Here is a 27,904-nt window from a genome sequence, read left to right as displayed (position 1 = left end):
AAAAGTGAAAGAACAGAAGGAAGGAAGGGAGGAAGAAGGGAAGAAAGGAGAAGAATTTCTAGTTTTTCAGGAAATTTAAAATAATACTAGACTATGCGGATCAAACATTTCATGGAGACATTTATTTCATTTACTTTTGTTTGTTTTTAACGAACAGCCAATATGTTTCTAGTATTTCAGATGGGATTCCCAACAAATTAAACACCTCTTTTGAACAGCACGTTACTTCTAGGGCTGAACATTTGAATTACTCCAGCAGCATAGTGAAAGGCATGGTCACGTGGAATGAGATAAAAACTATGCAGTTGGGAATGTGGGTCATATTCTGGCTGATTTCTCATTGGGCGACCTTAACCCTCTGAGTTCTTCAAAACTAGCTTTCCGGTTGTGTGAGGCAGGGATGCTCTTTGTAATCGCTTAGAGGCAGGGTGTGCGGGCAGCGAGTCCGCACCCTACGTAGCCCAGTGCGTGGAGCCGGGCGGTTAGGGGCTTCTCGGCGGAGGCGGTGCAGGGGAGGAGGCGCTTCTCCGGAGTCATATCCGGTGGTCGACGGGCCCGCCTCCCTGGGACGGGACCGAGGCCCGGCTCACTAGTCCGCTCGCCGGAGCCATGGAACAGACTCGCGCAGCCTTACGCTTGCGCACCGTGCTGGGACACCTCGGCCGAACCTCCGCCGAGGCCTACGTATCCTTTGGGCTGCTTGGGGCTCGGGCTGCAAGAGTGGTCACAGCTCTTCCGGGCGCCGGGGAGGGGCGGGGAAGGGCGAGATGATAGGGGAGCTGGGAGCCCCCGGCGGGGACCTGCTCGCTCGGCGGGAGCGTGACAGTGCCGACCTCTGTGGCTGATGTGGCGCCGCTCCGGCATTCTGGGCCCTCCCGGGGCCTCTTGTTTCCCTGCTTTGCGGGAGGGGAGGATGGAAGTCGTTACTGAAGGGCCTGCTTTCAACTACTTTGGCATTTTCTGCACTTGGCCGCTCATGACCCGGCCGCCCAGAGCCCGAGAAATGCGAAGCACGGTCGCACGGTAAACGGAAGCGCAGAGCTTTCCGGAGCAGCCGAGACGGGCCGGCCGGGCAGGCAGGCAGGCAGCAGGGCCCTCTGGCGGGACACGCGGCCTCCGCAGGTGGAGGCCGGAGCTGCAGGCGCCCTTCGGCTTTCCCTCCTACCGGCGCGCAGGGAGTGTCCCCGGGCCCCGCAGGAGTCCACGCTGCCTCTCCAGATTTGACCTTCAGAAGTTCATCTCGGGGGCAATGTGTGCGGCCGCCGGGGTCGGCTCCAGTAAGATGTCACTCTATGACACGTAAATCCAATTGCTTTATTAAAAGAAAAAAAAATTTTTTTTTAATGTTTATGCATGTTTGAGAGGCAGAGACAGAGCGCGAATGGAGGAGGGGCAGAGAGAGGGAGACAAAATCCGAGGCAGGCTCCAGGCTCTGAGCTGTCAGCACAGAACCCGACACGGGGCTGGAACCCACGAAGTGCAAGATCACGACCTGAGTGGAAGTTGGGAGTTCAACCCACTGAGCCTCCCAGGGGCCCCCTCCAGGAGCTTTAGAGAATTGTTTTTCCTACTCCGATTCAGTGTTCTCATTCAGGGGGTAACTTTTGGAAGCGTGGAAAGACACTGCCTGGGATTTTTCTTTAAGGGACGTGATTGGACTGGCTGTGTGCAGGATCCTGAAACCTTTCACACAAACGATTGTACTGGTTGTTTCATTTATTTTTACTACTGCTCTCCCGGCTGAGTTCCACCCAGTGAGGTAGCAGAACCACCATAACCTTAAAATCCTGTCCATACACTAATAAAGGTGATTATCTCATTTCACAGGTGAGAAAACAAAGCTTGAGGCTAGGAGAAATTAAAACCCTTGAGGGGCGCCTGGGGGAGGGCTCAGTCGGTTAAGTCTCCGACTTGGACTCAGGTCATGATCTCACTGTTCCTGAGTTTGAGCCCCACGTAGGGCTCTGTGCTGATGGCTGAGTCTGGAGCCTGCCTGGGAGTCTGTGTCTCCCTCTCTCTCTGCTCCTCCCCTGCTCATTCGCACTCTCTCTCTCAAAAATAAATAAACGTTAAAAAAATTCATTTTATTTGCGTTAATTCACATCCTAGACAGCTCACCCCACAACATGGGCTGTTTCTTCTACCAGTTTCCGTCCTCCGCAATTCCAGTAAGTAGAGCTAATTTTCATTTTTAAACATAAAATGTATATAAAGCTTTTTCTAGTTGTAACTGAGATATAAAATACAATATATCATGTTGCCTGGTGAAAATTCATTATACAAATCCTCTGTTCCCGGGACCTGTTCTAATTAGAACTGTGGAAAATTGTGAAGACCTGGACTTTAATTTTTATATGTATTTTCAAATTCGGAAAAGAGAAAAAAAAATGTCAGAAGTGTGTAATCTGTTTTGTTTTCAAATTCAGGCATAGTGTACCTCATTTAAGTTAACCTGTAGTCTGGTCATACTGCTTTATTAGCTAGTATTTCTTGTTTAACTTAAAATTACCTTTGTAGGGGGAAGTCATTGATCTCCATGGAATATTCTCATGGAGCCACAGTTCCGATCTAGAAAAATGGACTGGGTGATTTGAGTTTGTGCGTATGCCATGCATTTATTTGGATTTTTTGTCACTTTGATTTCCTCTGAGAATGTATGATCTAGACAATCTAAAATATAAAATCTATTGAATTCGTTTTCTACCTGAAAAACCATATATATTCATTACAGAACAAATTTTATTTTTTTAATTAATTAATTTTTTTTAACGTTTATTTATTTTTGAGACAGAGAGAGACAGAGCATGAACAGAGGAGGGGCAGAGAGAGAGGGAGACGCAGAATCTGAAACAGGCTCCAGGCTCTGAGCTGTCAGCACAGAGCCCGACGCGGGGCTCGAACCCACGGACCGTGAGATCATGACCTGAGCCGAAGTCGGACGCTTAACCGACCAAGCCACCCAGGCGCCCCAGAACAAATTTTAAAATCAGAGAAACAAAAGGAATTTTAAAAAATCATCCACAATTTTGTTACATAAAGGCAACCACTTTTTTGTATTTCTTTGCGTTTTTTTTACAAGTAATAAAAGATTTGGTTTTATAGAAATCTAACCATATTTTATTATAATAAGCATTTCTATTATATGCCCTTCATTAAAAAAAAAATTAATGTTTATTTGTATTTGAGACAGAGAGAGAGAGACAGAGACAGAATCTGAAGCAGGCTCCAGGTGCTGAGCTGTCAGCACAGAGCCCGACGTGGGGCTCGACCTGAAGAACCGTGAGATCATGACCTAAACCGAAGTCAGACACTCAACTGACTGAGCCACTCAGGCACCCCCCTCTTCATTTTTAATGATTTAATGAATCATATCTCATTGAGTGCATATAATTAATTATTCTTCTATTTTTTGGTGACAGTAGTTAATGCTTTGGATTTAAACCTTAAAAAAAATTTTTTTTTAATGTTTATTTTTGAGACAGAGAGAAGGCAGAGCATGAGCAGGGGAGAGGCAGAGGGAGAGGGAGACACAGAATCCGAAACAGGCTCCAGGCTCTGAGCAGTCAGCACAGAGCCCGACATGGGGCTCGAACTCGTCAACCGCGAGATCATGACCTGGGCCGAAGTCGGACGTTCAACCGACTGAGCCACCAAGGCACCCCTGGATTTAAAGCTTTTTAAAAAATGTTCAGATTAGAGGCGCCTGGCTGGCTCAGCTGAAGAGCATATGACTCTTGATCTCAGGGTCATGAGTTTGAGCCCCACATTAGGTACAGAGATTACTAAGAAGATAAATATGCTTAATAAAAAACCCAAAGACTTGTTTAAAAAAATGTTTAGATTATTTTCTTAGAGTAAATAAAAAAGAGAAATGCCGGGTGGAAGAGTATGAACATTTTTCAGGTTCTTCACACATCTTGTTGGGTTGAGATTTGAGGTTTTTTTTTTTTCCCCTTTAGGTATACTCTGGATAACGACATTCTAAGCCTAGAACAGAGAAAATTTTATGAAGAAAATGGGTTTCTTGTCATTAAGAATTTGGTATCTGATGATGATATTACACGCTTTAGGTACAGTAACTCTTTGTTATTTTACAGAAATATGTTATATGTATGCAACGGGAACCTGAGTGAGATTAGCGTGTCCGTGTTCAGATATTTTTTGGCGATTGGTTCGCTAGGAAGTGGTTAGGAGCGTGAGCTCTGGAGCCAGACTGGCTGGCTTAGTGAGGAGGCAAAGGCTTCTGGGGTGGCCATTTTCTCCTCCCTGGCCTCAGAACTACTCAGCCTGGGCCAACGGTCAACCTGGCGCACAGAAACCACCCGCTCGGTCTTTCAGAAGCTTTCCACAGAATGGGTCAGGCAGGTGCTTGAAGCCTGCAGTGATGACGCCATCTGCCAATTTAATTTTCTAGGAACCGGTTTCAAAGGATCTGCAAAGAGGAAGTGAAACCCCTAGGCATGACGATCATGAGAGACATAAGCATTGAAAAATCAAAGTTCATTCCAAGTGAAGAGCTGATTACAAAGGTCCAGAATTTTCACCAGGATGAGGAGCTCTTCAGATACTGCACTCTCCCTGAGGTTCGAGACCCTCCTGCATTGTCTTTCTCTTTCAGTTAATAGCCCACCTGCATGCTTGCCTCTGCAATTGCTGCTGTTTAATTTTTTTATAGAATGTATTTTGAATTATTTATGTATGTATGTATGTATATATACATAAAAAAAATACTAAATACTAAATAAATAAATACTTAGAGCAAGGAGGAGACAGAATCCGAAGTAGGCTCTAGACTCTGAGCTGTCAGGGCGCCTGGGTGGCTCAGTCGGTTAAGCCTCCGACTTCGGCTCAGGTCACAATCTCACGGTCTGTGAGTTCAAGCCCCGCGTTGGGCTCTGTGCTGACAGCTCAGAGCCTGGAGTCTGCTTCGGATTCTGTGTCTCCCTCTCTCTGACCCTCCCCTGTTCATGCTCTGTCTGTCTCAAAAAAATAAACACTAATTAAAAAAAAAAATTTAGATTCCAAGCTGTCAGCACAGAGCCTGATGCGAGGTTCAAACCCACGAGCCCTGAGGTCATGACCCGAGCCGAAGTCGGACATTTAACCAACTGAGCCACCCAGGCGACCCTGGAATTGCCGCTTGTACTTTATCTGGCCCCCTTCTCTGGTGGCTGCAGAGGAGTGGTTCTCCACCCGAGGCAGACATTTGTACCTGCAGCCAAGGTGGGTAGTGTGTCCCACCCACGGGTAGAGGCCAGAGAGCCTATAAAATAGCCCTCTCCCCCACAATAATGATATACCCAGCCCCAAGTGTCAGTACTGCCCCGAATAGAGAAACCCTGCTTTGGAGTCTGGTGATTATCCTTGGTTGAGAAGGGCAGGACCTCTGTGTTAGAGAGAGACCCTCTCACCCTTGATATGGGCATATCAACTGGAGTGACACCATGGAGGCTTTTCACTGTACATCCATTTATTTTGTTCTTTTTGTTTTGTGAGTCTGGTCTGTAGAGGTTTATGTTTAGATTTAAACTTGTCTTTTAAGAAAAATTGTTACTCGGGGCACCTGGGTGGCTCAGTCGGTTGAACATCAGACTTCAGCTCAGGTCATGATCTCAAGGTTCGTGAGTTCGAGCCCCCGTTGGGCTTGCTTGGGATTCTCTCTCCTCTCTCTCCCCTCCTTCACTTGTGCGCTCTCTCTCTCTCTCTCTCTCTCTCTCTCAAAAATAAATAAACATTAAAAAAATAATATTATTAATCAGGATAAGACATGAATTAATTTAGGAGAATTATTGGCTAACTATATTGGACAGCTCTGTAAAGTACGACTGAAATGGTGACATGGCTCTTGAGTCACTGAGGTTTAGAAAACACTGGTCTGGGGCACCTGGCTGGCTCAGTCAGTACAGCATGTGACTCTTGATCTTGGGGTCATGGGTCCCAGCCCCACATTGGGAGTAGAGATGACTTAAAAAAGAAAAAAGAAAATACAGGTCCAAAGGGGCAACTGGGTGGCTCAGTCGGTTGGGCGTCCAACTTCGGCTCAGGTCACGATCTCACAGCTCATGAGTTCGAGCCCCGCGTCGGGCTCTGTGCTGACAGCTCAGAGCCTGGAGCCTGCTTGGGATTCTGTGTCTCCCTCTCTCTCTGCCCCTCCCCTGTTCACGCTCTGTCTCTCTCTCTGTCTCTCTCTCTGTCTCTCTCTCTCTCTCTCTCCTTCAAAAATAAATTTAAAAAAATTAAGGGAATACCAAAAAGTGACATGCTTTATAAAAAAACAGGTATGAGGCCCGACTCCTAGGATTTGAGTGTTTTGTGCTCAAACTGCCAATATTCCTTATATGGGAGATGAAATGGTAAGAAAGTGCTGGAGTATGCTTCATTTTTTGGAGTCTGGCCGAGTTGGAGATTGAGCACCGTCGCTTTCATTTAACTGGCACTGACACCTTGGCCGGTTTCTTAGCCTCAGGCTCACGCGTGTGGGCTGTTCACTTTAAAGGATGATTCATTCATGGGGCGTTGCTTTCCAGGCCTTGTTGTGCGGTCCAAATGGGAGGCGTAAAGTCCCTGGCGGGTAGGAGGCACGCAGGGCCCTTCGTGCTGTTTGCCCCTCCCCAGGTGGGTCACATGCAGGAGGCAGCGACCCAGCCTCCAGACCCCGGGCCTAATTCTGCCAGCTGTGTCACGTGTTCTCCTCAGATGCGTCCCAGGCACATGTGCCCGTGTCACTGTTTGTTTAACTTCGCCCACCAGGATATAGATGAGGGCAGGGACCTGCTCATCTTGTTCCCCTCTGTGCCCCCATCTCCTGTCACTCTGTCTGGTTGCTAGCCCTCAGTAAGGAGCTGTGGGTTAGGAGGTGCTCTGAATGTGACATGTCCCCCAGTTCCTGTCCTCCCCTTCCTTCCTCTGGACTGTGCACGCGGCTGCACATGTGTTGGGACCTCTCATGGTCCCTTCTGGTTTTTTTTTTTTTTTTTTTTAAGTAGACTCTCTGCCTAGTGTGGGGCTTGAACTCATGACCCTGAGATCAAGAGTCGCGTGTGCGACCGCCTGAGCCGGCAAGGTGCCCCTCATGGTCCCTGCTTATGAATAGTCTCGGTGAGGGGAAGAGGAAGCTCCCTTCTCACCAGACAACTGTGGACAGCTTCAGCTGAAAGGAGGGGACTCCTGTCCTTCCCAGTTGACACCTCAGAGAAGCTCCTATCTTTTCTTGCAGAAAAAGTGGTTAAGTTTCCAACTGGCTTGAAAAAGCCTGTTTAATTCAGGCTTTTCCCCAACTGGCTCGAAAAAGCCTTTTTAAATTAATTGCAGATTTCCAGTTGCTGACCTTCTCATGTTTTGTTTGCAGTGTTGTGAAATCCCAAATGTTTTTTTTGAACTATTTGGCATCTTGGTTCTTCTCTAGATCATTATACTTTGTGCTGCTTGCCTGTGTATTCGATTTCTTGTGAAACTTCGTTCCCCCTTTTCTCTTAGATTCTGAAGTATGTGGAGTGCTTCACTGGACCCAATATTATGGTCGTGCACACCATGATGATAAACAAACCTCCAGATTCTGGTAAAGGGCTCTTGTTGAGAAAAAAGAAAAAAGTTTCAAGCATTCTAACTATAGCTGTGCATATAACTGCTAAACTTTGATAAATGAATGAATAAGTACTTTTATTTAAGTCTTAAAGTAGTTTATATTGTAATAATATTGATGTAGAATAGTGATTTCAGAGGTTAACTGTAGGGTTACTGGCTGGCTTCTCAAAAGTGTGGTTTAATAAACATGATGGCTCATATACCATAGGCTCCTATTATTATAATCATGATCTCTGAGCTTTGTTACCCATTCTCACCTATGAGAGTGTAAATTCTGCTTTCCTGATGTGAAGACATAATTATTACTAACAAAACTAAAACTATTCTCATAAATCATATACTACAGTTCTTAAAATTTCTTGCTAAAATGTAGCTTTTTATTTTATTAAAAAAAATTTTTTTTAACATTTGCTTATTTTTGAGAGACAGAGTGAGGCAGAGCATAAGAGGGGAGGGGCAGAGAGACAGGGGAGACACAGAATCAGAAGCAGGCTCCAGGCTCTGAGCCATCAGCACAGAGCCTGACGCGGGGCTCGAACTCACTGACTGCGAGATCATGACCTGAGCTGAAGTTGGGTGTTCAACCGACTGAGGCACTCAGGCGCCCCATAAAATGTAGCTTTTTAAAAAAAAGTTTTAATTTTAGGGGCGCCTGGCTGGCTCAGTTGGTTAAGTGTCTGACTTCGGCTCAGATCATGATCTCCCAGTTTGTGAGTTTGAGCCCCACAAGGGCCTCTCTGCTGTCAGTGCATCCCCTACTTTAGATCTTCTGGCTCCCTCTCTCTCCCACCCCATCAAAAATAAACACTAATTTTTTTTTTTTTTTTTTTAGTTTATTTTAGAAAGAGAGCAAGCTGGGAAGAGGGGCAGAGGGGGGAGAGAGAGAGAGGCAATCTCAAGCAGACTCTGTGCCTGCTTGACCCTGGGATCCCATGACCCTGGGATCATGATCTGAGCCAACATCAAGAGTCAGATGTTCAAATGCCTGAGCCACCCAGGTGTCCCTAAAATGTGGCTCCTAAGATCTCACTCCCAGAGAAACTGATTTGGAAACTAGAACCCAGGAATCTGCATCTTTTTACGCCATCCCCAGAGTCTAACGCAGATGGCTCTTGGGCCATGCTGAGAAATTCTGCTATACCAGCAGTAATAAATGGGCCCTTCAAGATTCTTTATCCTTTTCTACTTTTTCTAAAGAAAAAGAGGCCAGGAGAGGTTTATGTGACAGGCCCATAGCTTAACATCACCAAATCTCTCCCACCCTGAATGTCTTGCTTTAGAGAGATGGGGGTTGGGGGCGGGGGAACACCAGGTTCAAATTGCAAAGCAGGGAAAAATGTAAATGTGGTTCTTTGAGCTCTGGTTCTACCCAGAGACTGTATACTGACTGCTTCCAGTTCACTGAGGAACTTCTTGGAGGCCTCTTATTAATTTAGTTCATTGATATTTTTTACATTAGCCACTTCGAAGGCTAATAGGGGACTTCAGATTTGGCCACTGTGTTCAATTAATCAAAAATTTTTTGGGGGTAGGCTCTATGCCCAAACCAGAGTTACAAAGGAACAAAGCACAGTAGAATTGTGACATATGTAGGAATTGCTAGAAAGTAGTGTAAGTAATGGGGCGCTTGGGTGGCTCGGTCGGTTGGGCATCCACCTTCGGCTCAGGTCATGATCTCACTGTTCCTGGGTTCGAGCCCCGTGTCGGTCTCTGTGCGGACAGCTCAGAGCCTGGAACCTGCTTCAGATTCTGTATTTTCCTTTCTCTCTGTCCCTCCCCTGCTCATGCTCATGCAAAAGTAAACATTAAAAAAATAAACAGCATTTCAGACTTAAAAAAAAAAAGGAAAAATGGTGTAAGTAAGCACTCAGCTACCAGAAACCCAGAAAAAAAGTACAGGATGTGGAGTCACCCTGTTGATTTGATAGTTCACTTTGGGGCTTATCTCTCCAGGCTGATTTTCTATAGTGTCGTTTCACTTGTTTGGTTTTTGCAGGGATAGGTCATTGTTCAGGCAAAGAAGAATAATTCTGAGATTCAAGTATCTTTTAACAGTAGGTTCTGTTTCAGGCAAAAAGACAACCCGCCATCCTTTCCACCAAGATCTACACTATTTCCCCTTCAGACCTAGTAATAGGATTGTTGCTGCTTGGACAGCCATGGAGCAAGTCAACCGGAACAATGGCTGCCTGTCTGTGCTCCCAGGCACACACAAAGGCTGCCTGAAGCCACACGGTTATCCCCAGTGGGAGGTATGTCTGCTTAGAGGATGTATCTTAATTGGAAAATTTATTGTTTTGATTTCACGTCGGTATACATAAAGAGCTTTAACAATAAGATGGCATGTCCTTTCTTAGCAAAACTTTGTTTTAAGATTTGGAATTAGGATCAGGGAAAATTCAAGGGTGTCAGACGGAATAGTAATTTTTCTTTCAACAAGGGTTGGAAAGTTGATCACCATGGAGAACTTTGGTAGGCGCTGTATAGGATCTGAGATTATAAAGCCTAATTGAGAGGGGACACTTAAACACTTGCAACACCAGGTGCATGTGTCTAGCACCAAGTAAGTCTTACACGCTGATTGATGGCTCTTAGGATAAAGAAGGGAGGGATCATCTCTTTCCCGTTGGAGAGACCAATGAAGGCTCTGGGAAAGGCTGACTAGTATTCCATTGCATGGCCATTCCATGGTTCATTGACTCAGCTATTGATGATAGAGGACTATTAAAGTTTTTGAGCCCATGAATAGTGAAATCAAGTCAAGTGGCGAAATCAAATTCAAGAATCATAATCCTGGGGCACCCGGGTGGCTTAGTCAGTTAAACATCTGACTCTTGATCTCAGCTTGATCTGGGGGTCATGAGTTAAAGCCCCGTGTTGGGATCCGTGCTGGACATGAAACCTGCTTTTAAAAAAAATCATAATTTTGAGGTCTAGAGCAAGATACACTGGAGGTGAGGAGTCCAAAGGCAGAGAAACCGAAGAGACTATTAGTGTTTTAGGTATCAGGCAATAAGGTCTCGAACATCCATAATGATGGTCAGAATGAGAAGAGCATGTGTTGTCAAGGCAGGAAGAGTGAATGTAGTTCTGTAGGAAGTCAAGAATGTGGCTTTAAGGCTTCTGTCTCAATTAGAATTCTTGCACTGAGTGTTAGTGTCAAGTGAAAACATTTGAGTCTGGATCCTGATACAAAATCTGAAATTGTGAGATTTATCAATTGAGTTGAGGTTTAGGGAAAGTTTGATGCAGACAATAGAAGTGGGTTGTGGCTGACTTAAGCCAGAGGGGGTGTTTTGGAGGGTTGCAGGCACATGCTGAGTCCGTGGAAAGGCTGGCTGGCTGGCTCTGGTGAGCAGGAGGGAAAGTGGGAGTCATTGCTCTTTGGGAACAGTGAGGGCGGGGCACCTGGTGTGGGCAGTTGAACTTTGACTATCTCTGGTCCCTTCAATTCTCTGCTCAGATTCAAAATGACTACAGTGCTTAGCTACTTAGCTTAGCTCACATATCTACCCTGGCCAGGAAAGAGGTCCCAACACAGTCCAGCAGGAAAGCTGTCCTTCCTCCAAAGAATGTGGAATAATCTTAGGAAGGGGGATAGGATGCTGTCCTCTCCCCATAACCAGTACTCAAGGCAATAACCAGCTTTGGAAATCGTTATAAAAAAAACCCCCCACAATGTGTTAATATACATTATTCTTTCTTTTCTCTGGATGTGTCCTGAGTGCTTTGTGAGCTGAGACAAATTGAACATTTTCTCCCCGCTGGTTTGGGAGAACAGTTAGTTTCTCAGAGTTACTCCTGAGTTTTAGAAGAATGATTTATGCAAAGTTCCAGGTTAGGAAACTGTCATGTTGGGAAAGAATGATTACAGATTCAGGCTGGAAAGGTGATCTCCTGTGTTAACTCTACAAAATGCAAAGTTGATGTAGATCTTCATGTACAATTTAGTAATGAAGGTAAGTGGAAATTTCAGATTCTTTATTTGGTCCCCCAAATCCATGATATTAATATCAAAATGTGACTTTGAAAACCAGACATCTGAGAAGATTTGTATATTTATAATTTCTTTTAATAACCTATTTACCTCTTTTTCTTGGAAGAAGTTAGGAAACCTTTGCTTTTCCTGATGAGTCATTGATAGAGTTTTTAATTATTGGGTTCCACAAATACAGACTTGGGTTCTTTCTCTTCTGCATTCTAGGGGGGAGTTAACATAATGTACTATGGGATTCAGGGCTATGATGAAAATAGCCCCCGAGTTCACCTTGAGATGGAGAAGGGAGACACTGTTTTCTTTCATCCTTTGCTCATCCATGGATCTGGTTGGAACAAAAGTCAAGGCTACCGGAAGGTATGCGATAACATCCCTGTACTTTCCAAAGATGAATTGGTTAGAAACAAAAATGTCAAGATGTGTTAAAATTTATGAGGCTTGTGGCCTTTAACTAAACTGGCCTTTAGTCTGGTTTATTTACCAGGAAATCTGTTTGCTACTTCATGCTTTTTTGCTCATATCAGTAAGAAGCCAAGTGACTTCAGGTCCCAATCCTACTGATACTGAATTATGAACATTCATAGAATCGCTTCAGAAGAAGAGCTTACTTAGAAGCCCATAACCTGTGCTTTTGGAGGCAAAAACAATGGCTGACATACTGAAATAATAAAACTTGGAATATAAATAGTTCATAGTAACCACGCAAGAGGAAAGTTCATAATAGCATTGTTATTGGGAAAAATATTATTGATCCTAAACAAAGGTTCTGAATTGGCTTCCCAGAAATCAGATTTAACAGGCAGCCATATTTTTCACCCCTTAGCCCCAGAATGTTTTAAACCTAATGATTTCACTGCTTACATTAAAATCTGACAACATTTCTCATGTTCCCAGATTTCTTGCTTCTTGAAAATTCAGCAGATCTGACAGTACTGTGGATTCACATTTCTCCCATAACACGGGTCTCAATACTAAATGTTGGGGCTTCTTTGGGGCTGAGGTCGTCTTCTGGTTTGTCACACCAACCCCTATTGTCTCCCTGAAGTCATGGGTCATCTTCTATTCATTCCTGTTTCTACCAGGGCCGGGATGAGGGTAAGGCAAGAAGAGAGTCTCCTCTGGGGCAAAATTTAAGGATGAGCGGAAGGGGCTAAAGAAACCCCTCCACAATCCAGTTAAATGATATTTAATGCAGCATTTAAAAAATCAAAACTAATGCAAAAATGTCCATGATGAAGACGATGCCAAAATTTTAAATAAGCACTAGATCAGGGGCACCTGGCTGACTCCCTCGGTGGAGCATGTAACTCTTGTTCTCAGGGTTGTGAGTTTGAGCCTCATGTTGGGTGTAGAGAATAGAGATTACTTAAAAAAATAAAATCTTTATTGTATTTTATTATTTTTGTTTTCTTAAAAAATTTTAAATGTTTATTTTTGAGAGAGAGAGAGAGAGAGAGAGAGAGAGAGACAGAGTGGTAGCGGGGGAGGGGCAGAGAGAGAGGGAGACACAGATTCTGAAGCAGGCTTCTTGCTGTGAGCACACAGCCTGACATGGGGCTTGATCCCATGAACCCTGAGATCATGACCTGAGCCGAGATCAAGAGTTGCACACTTAACTGAATGAGCCACCCAGGTGCCCCTTGAGTTCCAAGTTTATATCTTTATAACTTTTTCAAGAATGGGGAGAACCAAGTAACCTTCATTTTACCTTCAGAAGGAAACAAGATGGGTATCATATGTGAATGCTCTTGGATTTCACATGTCCTTTTGATTTGCAAGGGGGGGGGGGGTTGTGTATTATTTTCCTTTACAAGGTATTTTTGTGGTTTTTCTTTCATGATCTACAGCCATGACAGACTCAGCTGAGTAACTTCTGTGACCAAGTAACCCTGGAACACATTCCTTTTTTAGGACTTGAGGACATCCATTCTTTAGAAAAATCACATGCTAATACATTAAAGTCCCCTTTCCACATCATTGTGTTCCCTGCCCATTTTGAGAACAAGTGTCACAGGTAGCTAAAAACCTCTTGTAGGGGCACTTGGGTGGTTTAGTTGGTTAAGCCAAGTTCAGCTCAGGGCAGTCTCACGGTTTGTGAGTTTGAGCCCTGCATCGGGCTCTCTGCTGTCAGCACAGAGCCCCCTTCATATCCTTTGTCCCTCCTCTCTCTGCCTCTCCCCAGCTCATTTTCTCTCTCTCCCTCTCAAAATAAACAAACTTTTAAAAAGTTTTAAAAAATAAAAAACAAAGATAAAACATAAAAACCTCTTGTAATTTCTCAGCCTTTAACTGTACCTGGGGAAGAAGATACTGAATCCTGAGGAGTCTAATACAGGACATCATGGAATAGCTTTCAATCTAGAAATCAGCCGCCGAGTGAAATAAATGACTTTCCTTCAGAAGTCTCCTTGTTTGGTTGCTGGTGTTCGTGGAATGTTTTTTTTCCCCAATATTAATCATTTTGCTTGGCATAGGCAATTTCCTGCCATTTCGCCAGTGCCGATTGCCACTATGTTGATGTGAAAGGCACCAGTCAAGAAAGCTTTGAGAAGGATATCCTAGAGACACTGCATAAACTATACGGATTTCCAGAAGGTGCCAGCCTAAAGGTACGTTTGTTTGAGATGACAGGTAAAGACCCTTTTTTTCCCCGCCTCTCCTTCAGATGCTTAATAATTCTCATACCTGATTTCCTTTGGAAATAGAAAGTGCTTTGTTTAGAGGGCTTTGCTGAGATCTGCTAACAGTGACAGTGAAATTTCAGTTTGTTCTTGCTTCCCCAGTTGGGGGGGGGGGGGGGGCGCGACCTGAGCACCAAGTGCTTCTTTATGTCTTTGGTGTGCAGGCCGTCCTGTTCCAGGACTGACAGGTAGGAAAGGCAACATGAAACAGATCTGGAGGAGAGGAAATGACGGACCAAGACTACCTGCTGAATGCACATAGGGAAAAGTGAACGGTCTGGAGGGAGTATCTACACTTAATGTAAATCCAGTAAGACTCCCAGAAAGCAATTCCCAAGCAGGTTTTTGTTTGGGTCAGTTGGCATCTGGAGTGTCATGAGGAGGCAGCTTGGGTGAACAGACATCAAAAATCGCTGATGCTCATCGAGAGGGGGCATGAGACCGTATTTCATGTGCTTTCTGGATGAGTACACATCACTTGCAAATTATTCATTTTTAACTAGTAGACATTCAGTGCTGATGATGATCACCAGATAAATTTAAGTAAACATGTTTGCCTTCTAGACAAAGTACATTTTAGCCTCTGAACCAAGAGGCTGATCCTACTTTTAAATGTGCAGTAATCGTAAATGCACACATTTCCTATGGGGGTGACACGGCCCCCAAACAGACTGAGTGCAATGATAACCCCGGGCCTTCCAGTCATGCAAAGACACCAACGCTAAGCTACCAACTGTGTCTCTGGGAGTCCAGAATCTGAAACTCCTTCTCCTTGTAAGAATCTTACTTCTCCCTCGGCCCTTGAAAAGGCACTAACTTCACATTTGGACGTTGTAGGAAGTCTTGTCCTTCTCCCCTTTGTCCAGTCCTTAAAATGCTTTACAAAAGGGCATCATATTTTGAGGCGGGGCTTCCATGCAACATTTTGAGTTTTATTTTATTTTTTAAAAGTTAGCAAGTAACAGAAAAAAAATGTTTATTTTTTAAAAATTTTAAATAATTTTTAGTGACTTTTTAAAAAAGATTATTTATTTATTTATTTTGAGAGAGAGAGAGACAGAGACAGAGACTACGAGTGAGGGAGGGGCAGAGAGAGAGGGAGACTCTGAAGCAGGCTCCACACTGTCAGTGCAGAGCCCATGTGGGGCTGGAACTCACCGTGAGATCATGGCCGGAGCCGAAATCAAGAGCCGGAGGCTTAACTGACCGAGCCCCATTTATTTATTTATTTATTTTTGAGAAAGAGAGAGAGAGAGAGAGAGAGAGAGAGAGAGAGAGAATCCCAAGCAGGCTCCTCACTGTCAGCGCAGAGCACAACGCAGAGAGAGAGAGAGAGAGAGAGAGAGAGAGAGAGAGAGAGAGAGAGAGAATCCCAAGCAGGCTCCTCACTGTCAGCGCAGAGCACAACGCAGGGCCTGAACTCATGAACTGTGAGATCATGACCTGAGCTGAAAGCAAGAGTCGGAGGCTTAACTGACTGAGCCACCCAGGCACCCCTGCAACACTCTGAATTTTAAAGTAGAAACAAAAGCCTGTTATGTTTGAGGTTTGTCAGGGTTGTAATCAATGAATTGCCTCCTGTATTTATTTTAGTTATTCTCTCAGATAGATATAGTTTATCAGCTTTACTTACAATAACGATATTAACTTCTGCCATATAGTTCTTTATGAGGAATAACACCAGTTTCATATCCCTTTTCTTATTTTCTTCACCCAAAACCAGTGGAGCAGTCATTATGGCTCCATGCTCTTTTTGTTTGTTTGTTTTAAGGTTCATTTATTTTTGAGAGGAAAAGAGAGAGAAAGCAAGCAGGGAGGGGCAGAGGGAGGGGGACAGAGCATCCCTAGCAGGCTCTGGGCTGACAGCAATGAATCTGATGTGGGGCTTGAACCCACAAAGTGCTAAATCATGGCCTAAGCCGAAGTCAGATGCTCAACCAACTGAGCCATCCAGGCGCCCCTGATTCCATGCTGTTTTTAAAGAAATTTTAATAAATGTTTATCTTTGGGAGAGAGAGACAGAACGCAAGCAGGGGAGGAGCAGAGAGATTGGGAGACACAGATCTGAAACAGGTTCCAGGGCTCGAACTCATGAACCACAAGATCATCACCTGAATCCAAGTCGGTTGCTCAACCAACTGAACCACCCAGGTGCCCCTGGCTCCATGCTGTTAATGAGAAAGTTAAAAGTCCAAGAGTTTGGCCTAACTGACCTGAAACAGAGCTGGATTTTGGACTCAGCTGAAATTCCAAAATCATTCTTCCCATCATACCTTGCTGTTTGCTCAAAAATAAGCAATAAGAAAGACGGAATTGTTTTATTAAGAACAAAGAAAAAAAAAAACAAAACCTGTAACTCATGACATTATTTTCACTTGGGAGCAGATCACTGTAAACGGGGCAGCACAGTGGGGCGCATTGGGCACTGTGACCAAACACCGTGCTTACCCAGCTCATGATCCCTATAGCCAACAGGAGCACGAAGTAACACAAGCTAGCCGTTTGGGGACTCTGCTGTCTCAGTTTCTTCAACACTATGTAAGATGTTGGCAAGTAAATTATTTGGAGTCTTAGAATATGGTTTATTTATTAACTGATAGGATTGCTGTTGAGGTTTTTTTCTATGTGGCCATTTGTAAACGCTAGAAATCTACTTTGTCTTGTGCTGAACAGATTATCAGGGTTCATCAACTCATTGTATGTGGCTTTATTCCCAGGATATATTCAGATTAAACGTACAGCTGGTGAAAGGAGAGAGGACCAACCTTTGAAGTAGCCGTTTGCTGGAGCTCTTTGAGAGAAAAGCAAAACGAATCAAGGTGCCTAAGGAAAATGTTTTATTAATGAGCTATTGTAGTCTTTTCCATCACTTGTTAATGAAATTGCAAAGCACGCATCAGGTACTTAGAGGCATATGGTTAATTCTGCACGCAGTGGTGTTGCTTTGACGGAGGAATGAACAGTAATGGTGACGTACTACTGTTTTAAGGAAAATTAACTGAGGGCTGCAACTAATAAAGGTGATTGATGTCTAATTTAAATGTGTTAAATCAGTTTCTTTCATTCAGTTAGCTCTTTGACCAGACAGAAAGGAATGCTTTGAAACTCAGGGTATGCTGGCTTTTGCACACCCCACTTCTGGAAAACCCACCACCCACCAATTTCATGTCATGAGAGACTTAGCGAATTGACAACAATGTCTAACACAGGCACATTTAATGAAGAGCATCTTGGAGTAAGAATAAGGATGGATGTTTGTGCTTGGACACGGGATTCCTTCCATGACTTCTCCAACCCAACAAACCTCCTTAAAAAGAAACAAAAACAAAACAAAACAAAACTAGGCTGGGGACACCTGGGGGGCTCAAGTCAGTTGAGCATTGGACTCTCAATGTTGGCCCAGGTCATGATCTCATGGTTCGTGAGTTTGAAACCCACACCAGGCTCCTTGCTAATGGTACGGAGCCTGCTTGTGAGTCTCTCTCCCTCCTACCCTCCCTCTCTGCCCTTTCAGCATGCTCTCTCTCTCAAAATAAATAAACTTAAAAAAGAAAAAATGAGGCTGGATCTTTCTAAGTCCTTTTCTCTATCCCTAAAGAATGAAGACAGAGGTAACTTCATCTGCTGTTTTTTTGAGTAAGACAGCTGAAAACCTTCAGCATTTATGAATGAAACCTACACTCTTTCAAGGTCCAGGGATTTTTAGATACTTTTGGTTTAAAGGATTTCGATGGGCATGAACTGGGGGGATTTATTTTAATAGAGTGCTGTATTTGTACAGCAGCTGAGGGCAGCAAGGAGATATAGTCCTTATTTTTAAAAATACCAGTTAGGATTTTGATAAGAAAAAGAGTCCTTTTCTTGTCATCCTGCCAAACACAAATTTTCCTAAACCTAGTTTCACTGTTTTTGTCAGTTTCTTTGTGAAGACACAGAGTTTAAGTTCAGTTCCAGCTGGAAACTGGAGAAGGCAAGACCATCGCTGACAAGGTTTAACAAAACTGGATTATGGAATAATTGGACATAAAATGTACATAAGAAATGCCTGTGTAAACAGCATGTATGGAGCACTGTTCCACAAAAAACTTTTCAAACTCCTTTCACATTTAAAATAAACTTCAGTAGAACAACTAGACAGCACAATTTATTTCTCTTATGCAGTTTTTTAAAGTTTATTTATTTTGAGAGACAGAGAAAGAACATGATTGGGGGAGGGGCAGAGAGAGAGAATCCCAAGCAGGCTCTGTGCTGTCAGCACACAGCCCAACTTGGGGCTTGAATTCATGAACCATGAGATCATGACCTGAGCCGAAGTCAGATGCTGAACTGACTGAGCCACCTGGGCGCCCCTTCCCTTGTGCATTTTCAAGTGAATGCCAAGTAGTCAGGAAGCAATTCATTTCCTATTTTGTGTCCCTTTTGTCCACTGATTCATTTAACAAATATCCAGGCATCCATTCTGTGTAACAGATGTGCAAGAAAGACCACACCAGGGTGAGTTAGGACAGTTCATTTAGTGTGTGCTCCCACCAGGGTGAGTTAGGACAGTTCATTTAGTGTGTGCTCCCACCAGGGTGAGTTAGGACAGTTCATTTAGTGTGTGCCCCCACCAGGGTGAGTTAGGACAGTTCATTTAGTGTGTGCCCCTACCAGGGTGAGTTAGGACAGTTCATTTAGTGTGTGCCCCCACCAGGGTGAGTTAGGACAGTTCATTTAGTGTGTGCCCCCACCAGGGTGAGTTAGGACAGTTCATTTAGTGTGTGCCCCCACCAGGGTGAGTTAGGACAGTTCATTTAGTGTGTGCTCCCACCTGGGAAAAGTGGGAGCACAAGTCAGCTGGGAAATGAAGAGCTGGGATAGGAATATCACCAGATCTTGGCAGAATGAGGAATAGCCTGATTTCACAGAGGGTGTAAGGGGATGTACCCTGGACTAATGTTCACTTCACCAGAGACTAAGCTCAAAGGGCAGAAGGCGTTCAGAGTGTAGATCAAAACACGGGGCACCTGGGTGGCTCAGTTGGTTAAGCATCTGACTCTTGATCCTGGCTCAGGTCATGGTCTCACAGTTGGTGAGTTCAAGCCCTGTGCTGGGCTCTGTGTGGATGAGCCTACTTGGGATTCTGTCTCTCCTCTCTCTGCCCCTCCCCGACTATGTGCGTTCTGCCTGTCTCTAAAAAAAAAAAAAAAAAAAAAAAAAAAAAAAGCTGCAGACCAAAACAAACAAAAAATCCCCTTCTATGATGTAGGACTAACAGCCTAGGAAGAATGGACCTTTGCCTTTGTTATCTGCTTGGAGCTCCTCATTTAAAAAAAAAAAAATTTTTTTTAACATTTATTTACTATTGAGAGAGCAGAAGAGGGGCAGACACAGAATCCGAAGCAGGCTCCAGGCTCTGAGCTGTCAGCACAGAGCCCAACGTGGGGCTCGAACTCACATGCAGTGAGATCATTACCTGAGTGGGAGTCAGACACTTAACCACCTAAGCCACCCAGGTGCCCCAAGGATTGTTCTATCTTTTTAGAGGCTTTCTGTGACTAATCTAAATGCTGGTCTCTTCTTAGTGCTACACATACCTTCTTCTATAAAGGTTATAGAAAAGATTTCAAATAGCCATACATGGCTTGAATGTCTTGAGAGATGAAGCTTACTTTTCCTTCTCATTCCTTGCATGCCTGACCCTCATGTTCTAATTCTCAGCCTCAGGGATTTTAACAGAAACAGAATGTGAAATCAAGTCCTAAACCCATTGAGGGGTGCTGATATGTGTCCTAGAAGGTAGGGGAAAGAGAGGGTGGGGACAAACGTTTGTGCAGGGGTGATGTTTGAAATATGCAACAAGGGCACCATTAATTAGGCATCGTGCAGACAGGAATGTGCACCTCTTGACAGTTTGTGAAGTTCCTGAGCAGTGGGCACCTCATCAGGCTCACTGGAAGCACCCCAGGAAAGTGGCCAGACTCTAGAAGTCTCTCAGGGAAGGCTGGTCCCTGTGGCAGGTTGGGGCCTGGGTCATTCAGGCTGGCTCAGTCCACGTCTACTATTTCCAGAGCAACATACCTCCCTCCTCTCCATCCCTGGTACCTAACTCAGAGTAATACCCAGGCACCTTTACACAAGGCAGGTGGGTACTGGATACACCATCCAGACAAAAAGATCAATAAGGAAACAATGGCCATAACTGACACATCAGACCAGATGAACTTGATAGATACATACAAAACACTCTATCCCAAAGCAGCAGAGTATACATTTTTCTCCTGTGCGCATAGAACATCCTCTAAGATAGAGCACATGTTAGGACACAAAACAAGTCTCAGTAAATTCAAGAAAATTTAAAGCATAGCAAGTATCTTTTCCAAACACATTGGTATGAAACTAAAAGTTAATTACAAAGAAATAGGGAAACCCACAAAAATGTGGAAATTAAACAACATGCTAGTGAACAACCAATGGGTCATCAAAGAAATTAAAGGAAAAATTAAAAAACACCTAAAGGCAAATGAAAACAGAAATACAACATACCAAAATTTGTAAGAGGCAGCAAGCCTCTAGAGCCTGTAAGAGGGAAGGTCGTAACAATATAGGCCTACCTCAAAAAAGCAAGAAATATCTCAAATAAACAATATAACTTTACATTTAAAGGAACTATAAAAAGAAAAAGCCCAAAATTAGAAGGAAAGAAACAATAAAGATCAGAGCAGAAATAAAAGAAATACAGATTAAAATGACAATAGAAAATATCAGTGAAATTAAGAGCAGATCCTTTTTTTTAATAAAATTTTTTAAATGTTTTTTAATTTATTTTTTACAGAGAGAGAGAGAGACAGAGCATGAGTGGGGGAGGGGCAGAGGGAGTGGGAGACACAGAATCTGAAACAGGCTCCAGGCTCTGAGCTGTCAGCACAGAGCCTGACGCGGGACTCGAACCCACGAGCTGTGAAATCATGACCTGATCTCAGTTGGATGCTCAACCGACTGAGCCACCCAGGCTCCCCAAGAGCGGATCCTTTGAAAAGAGAAAGTCTAGCTAGACTAACCAAGAAAAAAAGAAAGCTTAAATAAATAAAATCAGAAATGAAAAAGGAAAAGTTACAACCAATACCACAGAAATACAAAGGATCATAAAAGACCACTACAAGCAATTATACACCAATAAGCTGGACAACCTGGAAGAAATGGATAGGTTCCTAGTAAAAATACACTCTTTCTAGATTGAATAATGAAGAAACTGAAAAGCTGAATAGAGCTATTACTAGTAAGGAGTTTGAAGCAGTAAACAAAAATCTCTCCACAAACAAAAGTCCAGAACCAGATGGCTTCACTGGCAAATTCTACTAAACATTCAAAGAAGATGTAACACCTATCCTTCTCAAAACCTTCCAAAAAGTTGAAGAGGAGGGGTGCCTGAGTTGCTCAGTCAGTTTAGAGTCTGAATCTTGATTTCGGCTCAGGTCATGATCCCAGGGTTGTGGGATCGAGCCCCATGTTGGGCTCCATGTTGAACATTAAGCGTGCTTAAGATTCTTTCTCCCTCTGGTCATTTTGCCTACTTGTGTGTGCTCTCTCTCTCTCTCAAAAAAGAAAAAAGTTGAAGAGGAGGGAAATCTTCCAAACACATTTTACAGCATTACTCTGATCCAAAACCAGACAAAGACACCACGAAAAAAAAAAAAAAAAAAAAAAAGGAAAATACAGGCCAATATCCTTGATGAACACAGAGGCAAAAATCCTCAACAAAATATAAATATTCAACAATACATTAAAAGGCTCATATATCACAATCAAGTGGGATTTATTCCAGGGATGCAAGAATGTTTTAACGTCTGCAAATCAATACATGTGATACATAACATTAACAAAATGAAAGATAAAAATCATATGATCATCTCAATAGATGCAGAAAAATCATCTGACAAAATTCAACATCCATTTATGATAACTCTCAACAAAGTGGGTATAAAGGGAACATATGTCAACACAATAAAGGCCATATATGACTTCATACTCAATGATGAAAAAGCTGAAAGCTTTTCTTTTAAGAACAGGAACAAGATAAGGATGTTCACTCTTGCCACTTTTATCCAACACAGTACTAGAAGTCTGAGCCATAGCAATTAGGCACGAAAAAGAAATAAAAGGCAGTTAAGTTGGAAACAAAGAAGTAAGCTGCCAATATTTGCAAGTGACATGATACTCAGATATAGAAAACCCTAAAGAATCCACCAAAAAACTGTTGGAACTAGTAAATTCAGTAAAGTTGCAGGATATAAAATCAATATACATAAATCTGTGGTATTTCCATACATAAATAATGAAACATCCAAAAGAGAAATTAACAATCCCATTTGGCGCCTGGGTGGCTCAGTTGGTTAAGCGCCTGACTCTTGATTTTGGTTCAGGCCATGATCTCATGGTTCTTGAGTTCAAGCCCCACATCAGACTTTGTACTGACAGTGTGAAACCTGCTTGGGTTTCTGTTTCCCTCTCTCTCCACGCCTCCCCTGCTTGTTCTCTATCTCTCAAAATAAATAAAAATAAACTTAAAAAAAGAGAAAGAAAACAATCCCATTTATAATTGCATCAAAAAGAATAAAAAGAATAAAGTATCTCTTTGAACCAAAGACGTGAAAAGTGAACACTACAATCTATAAAAGACTGCTGAAAGAAATTGAACAAATAAATGGAAAGATAGTTTATGCTCATGGATTGGAAGAATTAATATTATTAAAATGTCCACACTACTCAAAGCAATCTACCAGAATCAGTGCACTACTTATCAAAATTCCAATGGCATATTTCAAAGACTAGAAGAAATAATCATAAAATTTGTATGGAATCACAAAAGATCCCAAATAGCCAAAGCAATCTTAAGGATGAAGAACAAAGCTGGAGGTATCATGCTCCCTAATTTAAACTATATTACAAAACTATAGGAATCAAAACAGTATGGTATTGGTACAAATATAACACACAGATGAAAAGAAAATATTGGGATCCCAGAAAAAAAACCACATGTGGATAATTAATCTATGCAAAGAAGCTAAAAACATACAATGGAGAAAAGGCAGTCTCTTCAACAAATGATGCTGGGAAAACTGGACAGTTACCTGCAAAAGAATGAAACTGGGCCACTGTCTTATATCATACACAAAAGTTAACTCAAAGTGGATTAAAGACTTAAATGTAAGACCTGAAACCATAAAATTCCTAGCACAAAACAAAGGTGGTAAACTCCTTGACATGAGCCTTAGTGAGTTCTTTGTGGGTCTGACTCCAAAGGCAAGGGAAACAGAAGCAAAAATAAACAAGTGGGACTATATCAAACTAAAAATCTTCTGCTTGGGGCACCTGGGTGGCTCAGTTGGTTAAGCATCCGACTTCGGCTCAGGTCATGATCTCGCAGTTTGTGAGTTTGAGCCTTGTGTCAGGCTCTGTGCTGACAGCCTGGAGCCTGCTTTGGATTCCGTGTCTCCCACTCTCTCTGCCCCTGCCCCACTCACGCTCTGTCTCCCTCTCTCTCTCTCAAAAATAAACATTTAAAAAAAATAAAATAAAAACATAAAAATCTTCTGCTTAGCAAAGGAAACCATCATCAAAATGAAAAGGCAACTTGCCAAATGGGAGAAGATATTTACGAACCATATATCTGATAAGGGGTTAATATACAAAATATATAAGGAATTCAGACATCTCAACAACAAAAAGACACTGATTGAAAAATGCATAGAGGATCTGAATAGACATTTCTCCAAGGAAGAGAGATGGCCAAGAGGCACTTGAAAAGATGTACAACATCAGTAATTATTAGGGAAATGCAAATCAGAACCACAATTGAGGTATCATCTAACACTTGTTAGAATGGCTAGTATAGGGGCGCCTGGGTGGCTCAGTCAGTTAAGTGTCTGACTTCGGCTCAGGTCATGATCTCATGGTTCGTGAGTTCGAGCCCCGCGTCAGGCTCTGTGCTGACAGCTCAGAGCCTGGAGCCTGTTTCAGATTCTGTGTCTCCCTGCCTCTCTGCCCCTCCCCCACTCATGCTCTGTCTCTCAAAAATAAATAAAAACATTTTTTAGAATGGCTATTATAAAAAAGATGAGGAATAACAAGTGTTGGTGAGGATGTGAAGAAAAGGGAACCCTTGCGCACTGCTGATGGGATTGTAAAGTGTGCAGCCACCATGGAAAACACTATGGTGGCTCCTCAAAAAACTTAAAAACAAAACTACCTTATGACCCACCTATTCCACTTCTGGATATTCATCCAAAGAATATAAAAACATTAACTTAAAAAGATATCTACCTTTATGTTCACAACAACATTATTTGCAATAGCCAAGATATGGAAACAACCTAAGTGTTCATCAATAGATGGACAGATAAAGAAGACATGATATATTTATATAATGGAATATTACTCACTCCCGAAAAGGAATGAAATCTTACCACTTGTGACAACATAGATGGAACCTGAGAGTATTATGTTAAGTAAAATAAGTCAGACAGAGAAAGACAAATACCATATTTCACTCATATGTGGAATCTAAAAAAAAACAAACCAAATTCAAAGATACAGAGAACAGACTAGTGGGTACCAGAGAAGGGGGGTGGCGAGTAGACAAAATGGTGTGAAGGAGGCCAACTGTATGGTGATGGATGGTTACTTGATCTGTAATGGTGATCACACTGTAGTGTATACAGATGTTGAATTATAGAGCTGTAGGTAGAGCTCTATAGAGCTTATAGAGTTCTAGGTAGAACTTACATACATACATCTATGTACTGTGTGTGTGTGCGTGTGTGTGTGTGTGTGTGTGTATACACAAATGAACAGAAAGAAATTGTGAGCGAACTAGAAATTGGACACTCAAGAATACAAACTTTCTCTTGGTTAGTGTGGGGATTTCTGCCCTAGGTTGGGGGCCAGTGATCCTTTTCTTCCAACAGCCAGATAGTGGATATTTTCTGCTTCTCAGGTTATACTGTCTCTGTTGCAACTACTCAGCCCTGCTGTTACATCAGGAAGGCAGCCAGAGAAAACACATAAATGGACAGGGAGGCTATGATCTAATGAAACTCTATTTACAAAAACAGACAGTCTGCCAGATTTGACCATGGAGCTCTTGTCTGCCTGCCCTGCGTTGGATGAAGATGTACATTTACGAAAGCAAACAAGTGCTTTGTACCTTGTACCTTGGCAGAAAGCACCTGGCACAGTGAGGTGATACTTCAGCACACCTCGCTGTTTCTTCAAGACAAACAAGAAGGTGCTAGGAGCCCAGCCCTGCCCAGTGTAAGGCAGTTTTTTTTCCTTGGTGTGGCCAGTTGTTAATCTAGATTAACTCTGCGACACCGTGTGAAGACTTTGGTGTGTAACTTTTAGCCCAGACAGCAGTTGCTGTCACATGCGTGGGAGATACTGATCTATGGTACTCAAGGACTCCGCTTAAATATACATGTTATATACCCGTCCGAAATCTTGGTTGCAAACAACAGGAACTGAGCGCCAACCATGGGAAACTGTGTTAGCAGGCTCTCCAGGGCTTACGGAAATGCCGTGTGGCTGGGGGGCCAGGTGTGCAGTTGAAAAGAGCACAGCACAAAGGGACAGGCTGCGCCAGTGGTTATGGTGATGGATGGGCCCCCTGCGCCCCCGTCTCTGGGGCCCCTGCTCTGCAATCAAAGCCCTGGGGACAGAGGTGGAAACAGACAGAACATGGGTCTATCTGGTTCTGTGCTTTGGGATATTACCACCTACACTAAGACCACACACACATCAAGGGGGGGTGGGACAGCCTCGAAGCAAGATCAGGTTGCAAAAAGAAAGCAGACAGACCGGGGCGCCTGGGTGGCTCGGCTGGTTGGGCATCCGACTTCGGTTCAGGTCACGATCTCACAGTCTGTGGGTTCAAGCCCCACATCGGGCTCTGTGCTGACAGCTCGGAGCCTGGAGCCTGCTTTGGATTCTCTGTCCCCTCTCTCTACACCTCCCTGCTTGCACTCTGTCTCTCTCTTTCTCTCAAAAATAAATAAACATTAAAAAAAAGGAAGCAGACAGACCAAATGTCATCGTCTGCTACAACACCCGTCCAGCTTGCCCCCACACATCTGGATTTCATAGCTTGCCTGCGTGGGAAAGGTAAAACCCATTCTGAACTCCATGAAGGGAAGGGCTGTGTCCTGACTGACTCTCTCGGGCCTGTCTCAGCCCTCATGTGACACAGGCTCATCACCCGTCACCCAGGAAGCACGCTGTGGCCCTCAGCAGCTCTGGCCTGGTGCGGCGCTCCTCGGGCTGCAGTGGTGACCCATTCCAGGGTCACTGTCAGTACTTCTGTAGGTCACACCCTCAATTTCTAAATAAAAGAATAAAAAAGAACAGAATGAAAAATCAGAGAAGACAAAATCAGAGACCACCGCATAAGGTAAGAGAAAGCAGTGTTTCCGTTTTAAACGTGCATGTGTAGGGGGTGCCTGGGTGGCTCAGTCGGTTAAGCGTCGACTTCGGCTCAGGTCATGATCTCACTGTTCATGAGTTCAAGTCCTGCATCGGGCTCTCTGCTGCAGCACTAAGCCTGCTTCGGGTTCTCTGTCCCTCTCTCTCTCCCCCTCCCCCGCTCATGTGCTCACGCTCTCCTTCTATCTCTCTCTAAAAGACAAACATTACAAAAACCCACATGTGTGTGTGTAACTTGGGTCATGATGCAAAATGGATTTCTTGCTCTGGACTGTGGTCACCGAGTATGGAGCCCAGTAGCCTTGTTGATGACACACACTGTGTTGTTATGCTCCAGCCACCCTCACAAGTACCCCAGATGAGCAGCCTAATTACACATCCTCCTAGTTCCGGAGCCTAGAAGGCTGAGATCAAGGTGCAGGGAGGGCTGTTTCTTCTGAGGCCTCTCTCCTTGGCTTGTAGCTGGCCGTCTTCTCCCTGTGTCTTCACGAGCTCCTTCCTTCTGTGTGTCTGTGTCCTGATGTCTTCTTACAAGGACACCAGTCACACTGGATTATGGCCCATCCCAACGATTTTATTTAACCCTAATTGCCTTGTTAGTGACCCTATCTCCAAATACAGTCACATTCGGAGCTACCGGGGGTTGGGAATTTGGGGAAACACATCAGCCCGTAATATACACCTTGAAACTTTCAGGGAGACAATGAAGCTTCAGCCTTGTTTCTGTTCTCTTTGGTAGCCTACTTCCAAACATGGTGATAGTTTGAATACATGTCTTTATTTTTCCAGCATCCAGATTCTTTTATTTCTTGGCAGAATTGGTATTTCTTGATATCATTTATGCCTCTTTCAGCTTAGCCAATCTTTGTTAGTGGCCTGACACAATTTGAAAACATTATGGCAAGGATGGTTTGGAGATACTTCTAGGAAAAAGGAGGAGCTGGAGCCAAGAGGATAGAAATAACTTTTGTCTTCCTAAGTCCCTGATTTTTGTGTCTTATTTCCTGAGCAAAATGCCTCAAAGAACATGGCCTTTCTGAGAATAAATGTGGTTGGCAGGGTCTTCAACTCCCAGAGTACCTTTCACTATGCATTTATTCATACATTATTATTATGGAGTTTGACATCTTTTCCCGTGCATTTTGTTCCTCGGACAAGCAGAAGAGTACCGTGGAAAGATGATGAG

General features: G+C 43.5%; 2 protein-coding genes across 3 annotated transcripts in view; one reads left to right on the top strand and one right to left on the bottom strand.

The window, feature by feature from the left end:
- Positions 1-103: 103 nt before the first annotated feature.
- The window catches only part of MCM10 (minichromosome maintenance 10 replication initiation factor), a 109,833-nt gene continuing 82,032 nt past the window's right edge, over positions 104-27,904 (bottom strand). Inside the window, exon 21 of the mRNA XM_045060882.1 lies at positions 104-1,312. The gene's annotated coding sequence lies outside the window, so the exon portion shown is untranslated. The remainder of the gene's footprint in view (positions 1,313-27,904) is intronic.
- On the top strand, positions 551-17,297 carry PHYH (phytanoyl-CoA 2-hydroxylase). Of its 2 annotated transcripts, XM_006933252.5 has the most exons (9): positions 551-684; positions 2,110-2,168; positions 3,960-4,070; positions 4,415-4,583; positions 7,477-7,558; positions 9,655-9,836; positions 11,789-11,938; positions 14,056-14,190; positions 16,980-17,297. In XM_006933252.5, exons 1-9 carry the CDS (start codon positions 610-612, stop codon positions 17,031-17,033), a joined length of 1,017 nt encoding a protein of 338 aa, XP_006933314.1. In that variant the 5' UTR covers positions 551-609; the 3' UTR covers positions 17,034-17,297. The 2 variants fall into 2 exon arrangements, with proteins under 2 accessions (XP_006933314.1, XP_019689504.1); XM_019833945.3 differs by lacking the exon at positions 16,980-17,297 and having other exon boundaries at positions 13,864-14,113.

The sequence above is a fragment of the Felis catus genome, chromosome B4, assembly GCF_018350175.1.
Source record: "Felis catus isolate Fca126 chromosome B4, F.catus_Fca126_mat1.0, whole genome shotgun sequence".
Taxonomy (NCBI): domain Eukaryota; kingdom Metazoa; phylum Chordata; class Mammalia; order Carnivora; family Felidae; genus Felis; species Felis catus.
The sequence above is the reverse complement of the archived record's forward strand: the minus strand, read 5'-3'. Positions and strand labels throughout refer to the sequence as shown.

What these genes read in the sequence shown, in the direction of transcription:
- PHYH (XM_006933252.5), top strand. Translation starts at nt 610, where the DNA reads ATGGAACAGACTCGCGCAGCCTTACGCTTGCGCACCGTGCTGGGACAC. An exon ending in GATACTGCACTCTCCCTGAG is followed by an intron (nt 4,584 to 7,476) that starts GTTCGAGACCCT and finishes CTTTTCTCTTAG; the next exon opens with ATTCTGAAGTATGTGGAGTG. An exon ending in AAAGTCAAGGCTACCGGAAG is followed by an intron (nt 11,939 to 14,055) that starts GTATGCGATAAC and finishes TGCTTGGCATAG; the next exon opens with GCAATTTCCTGCCATTTCGC.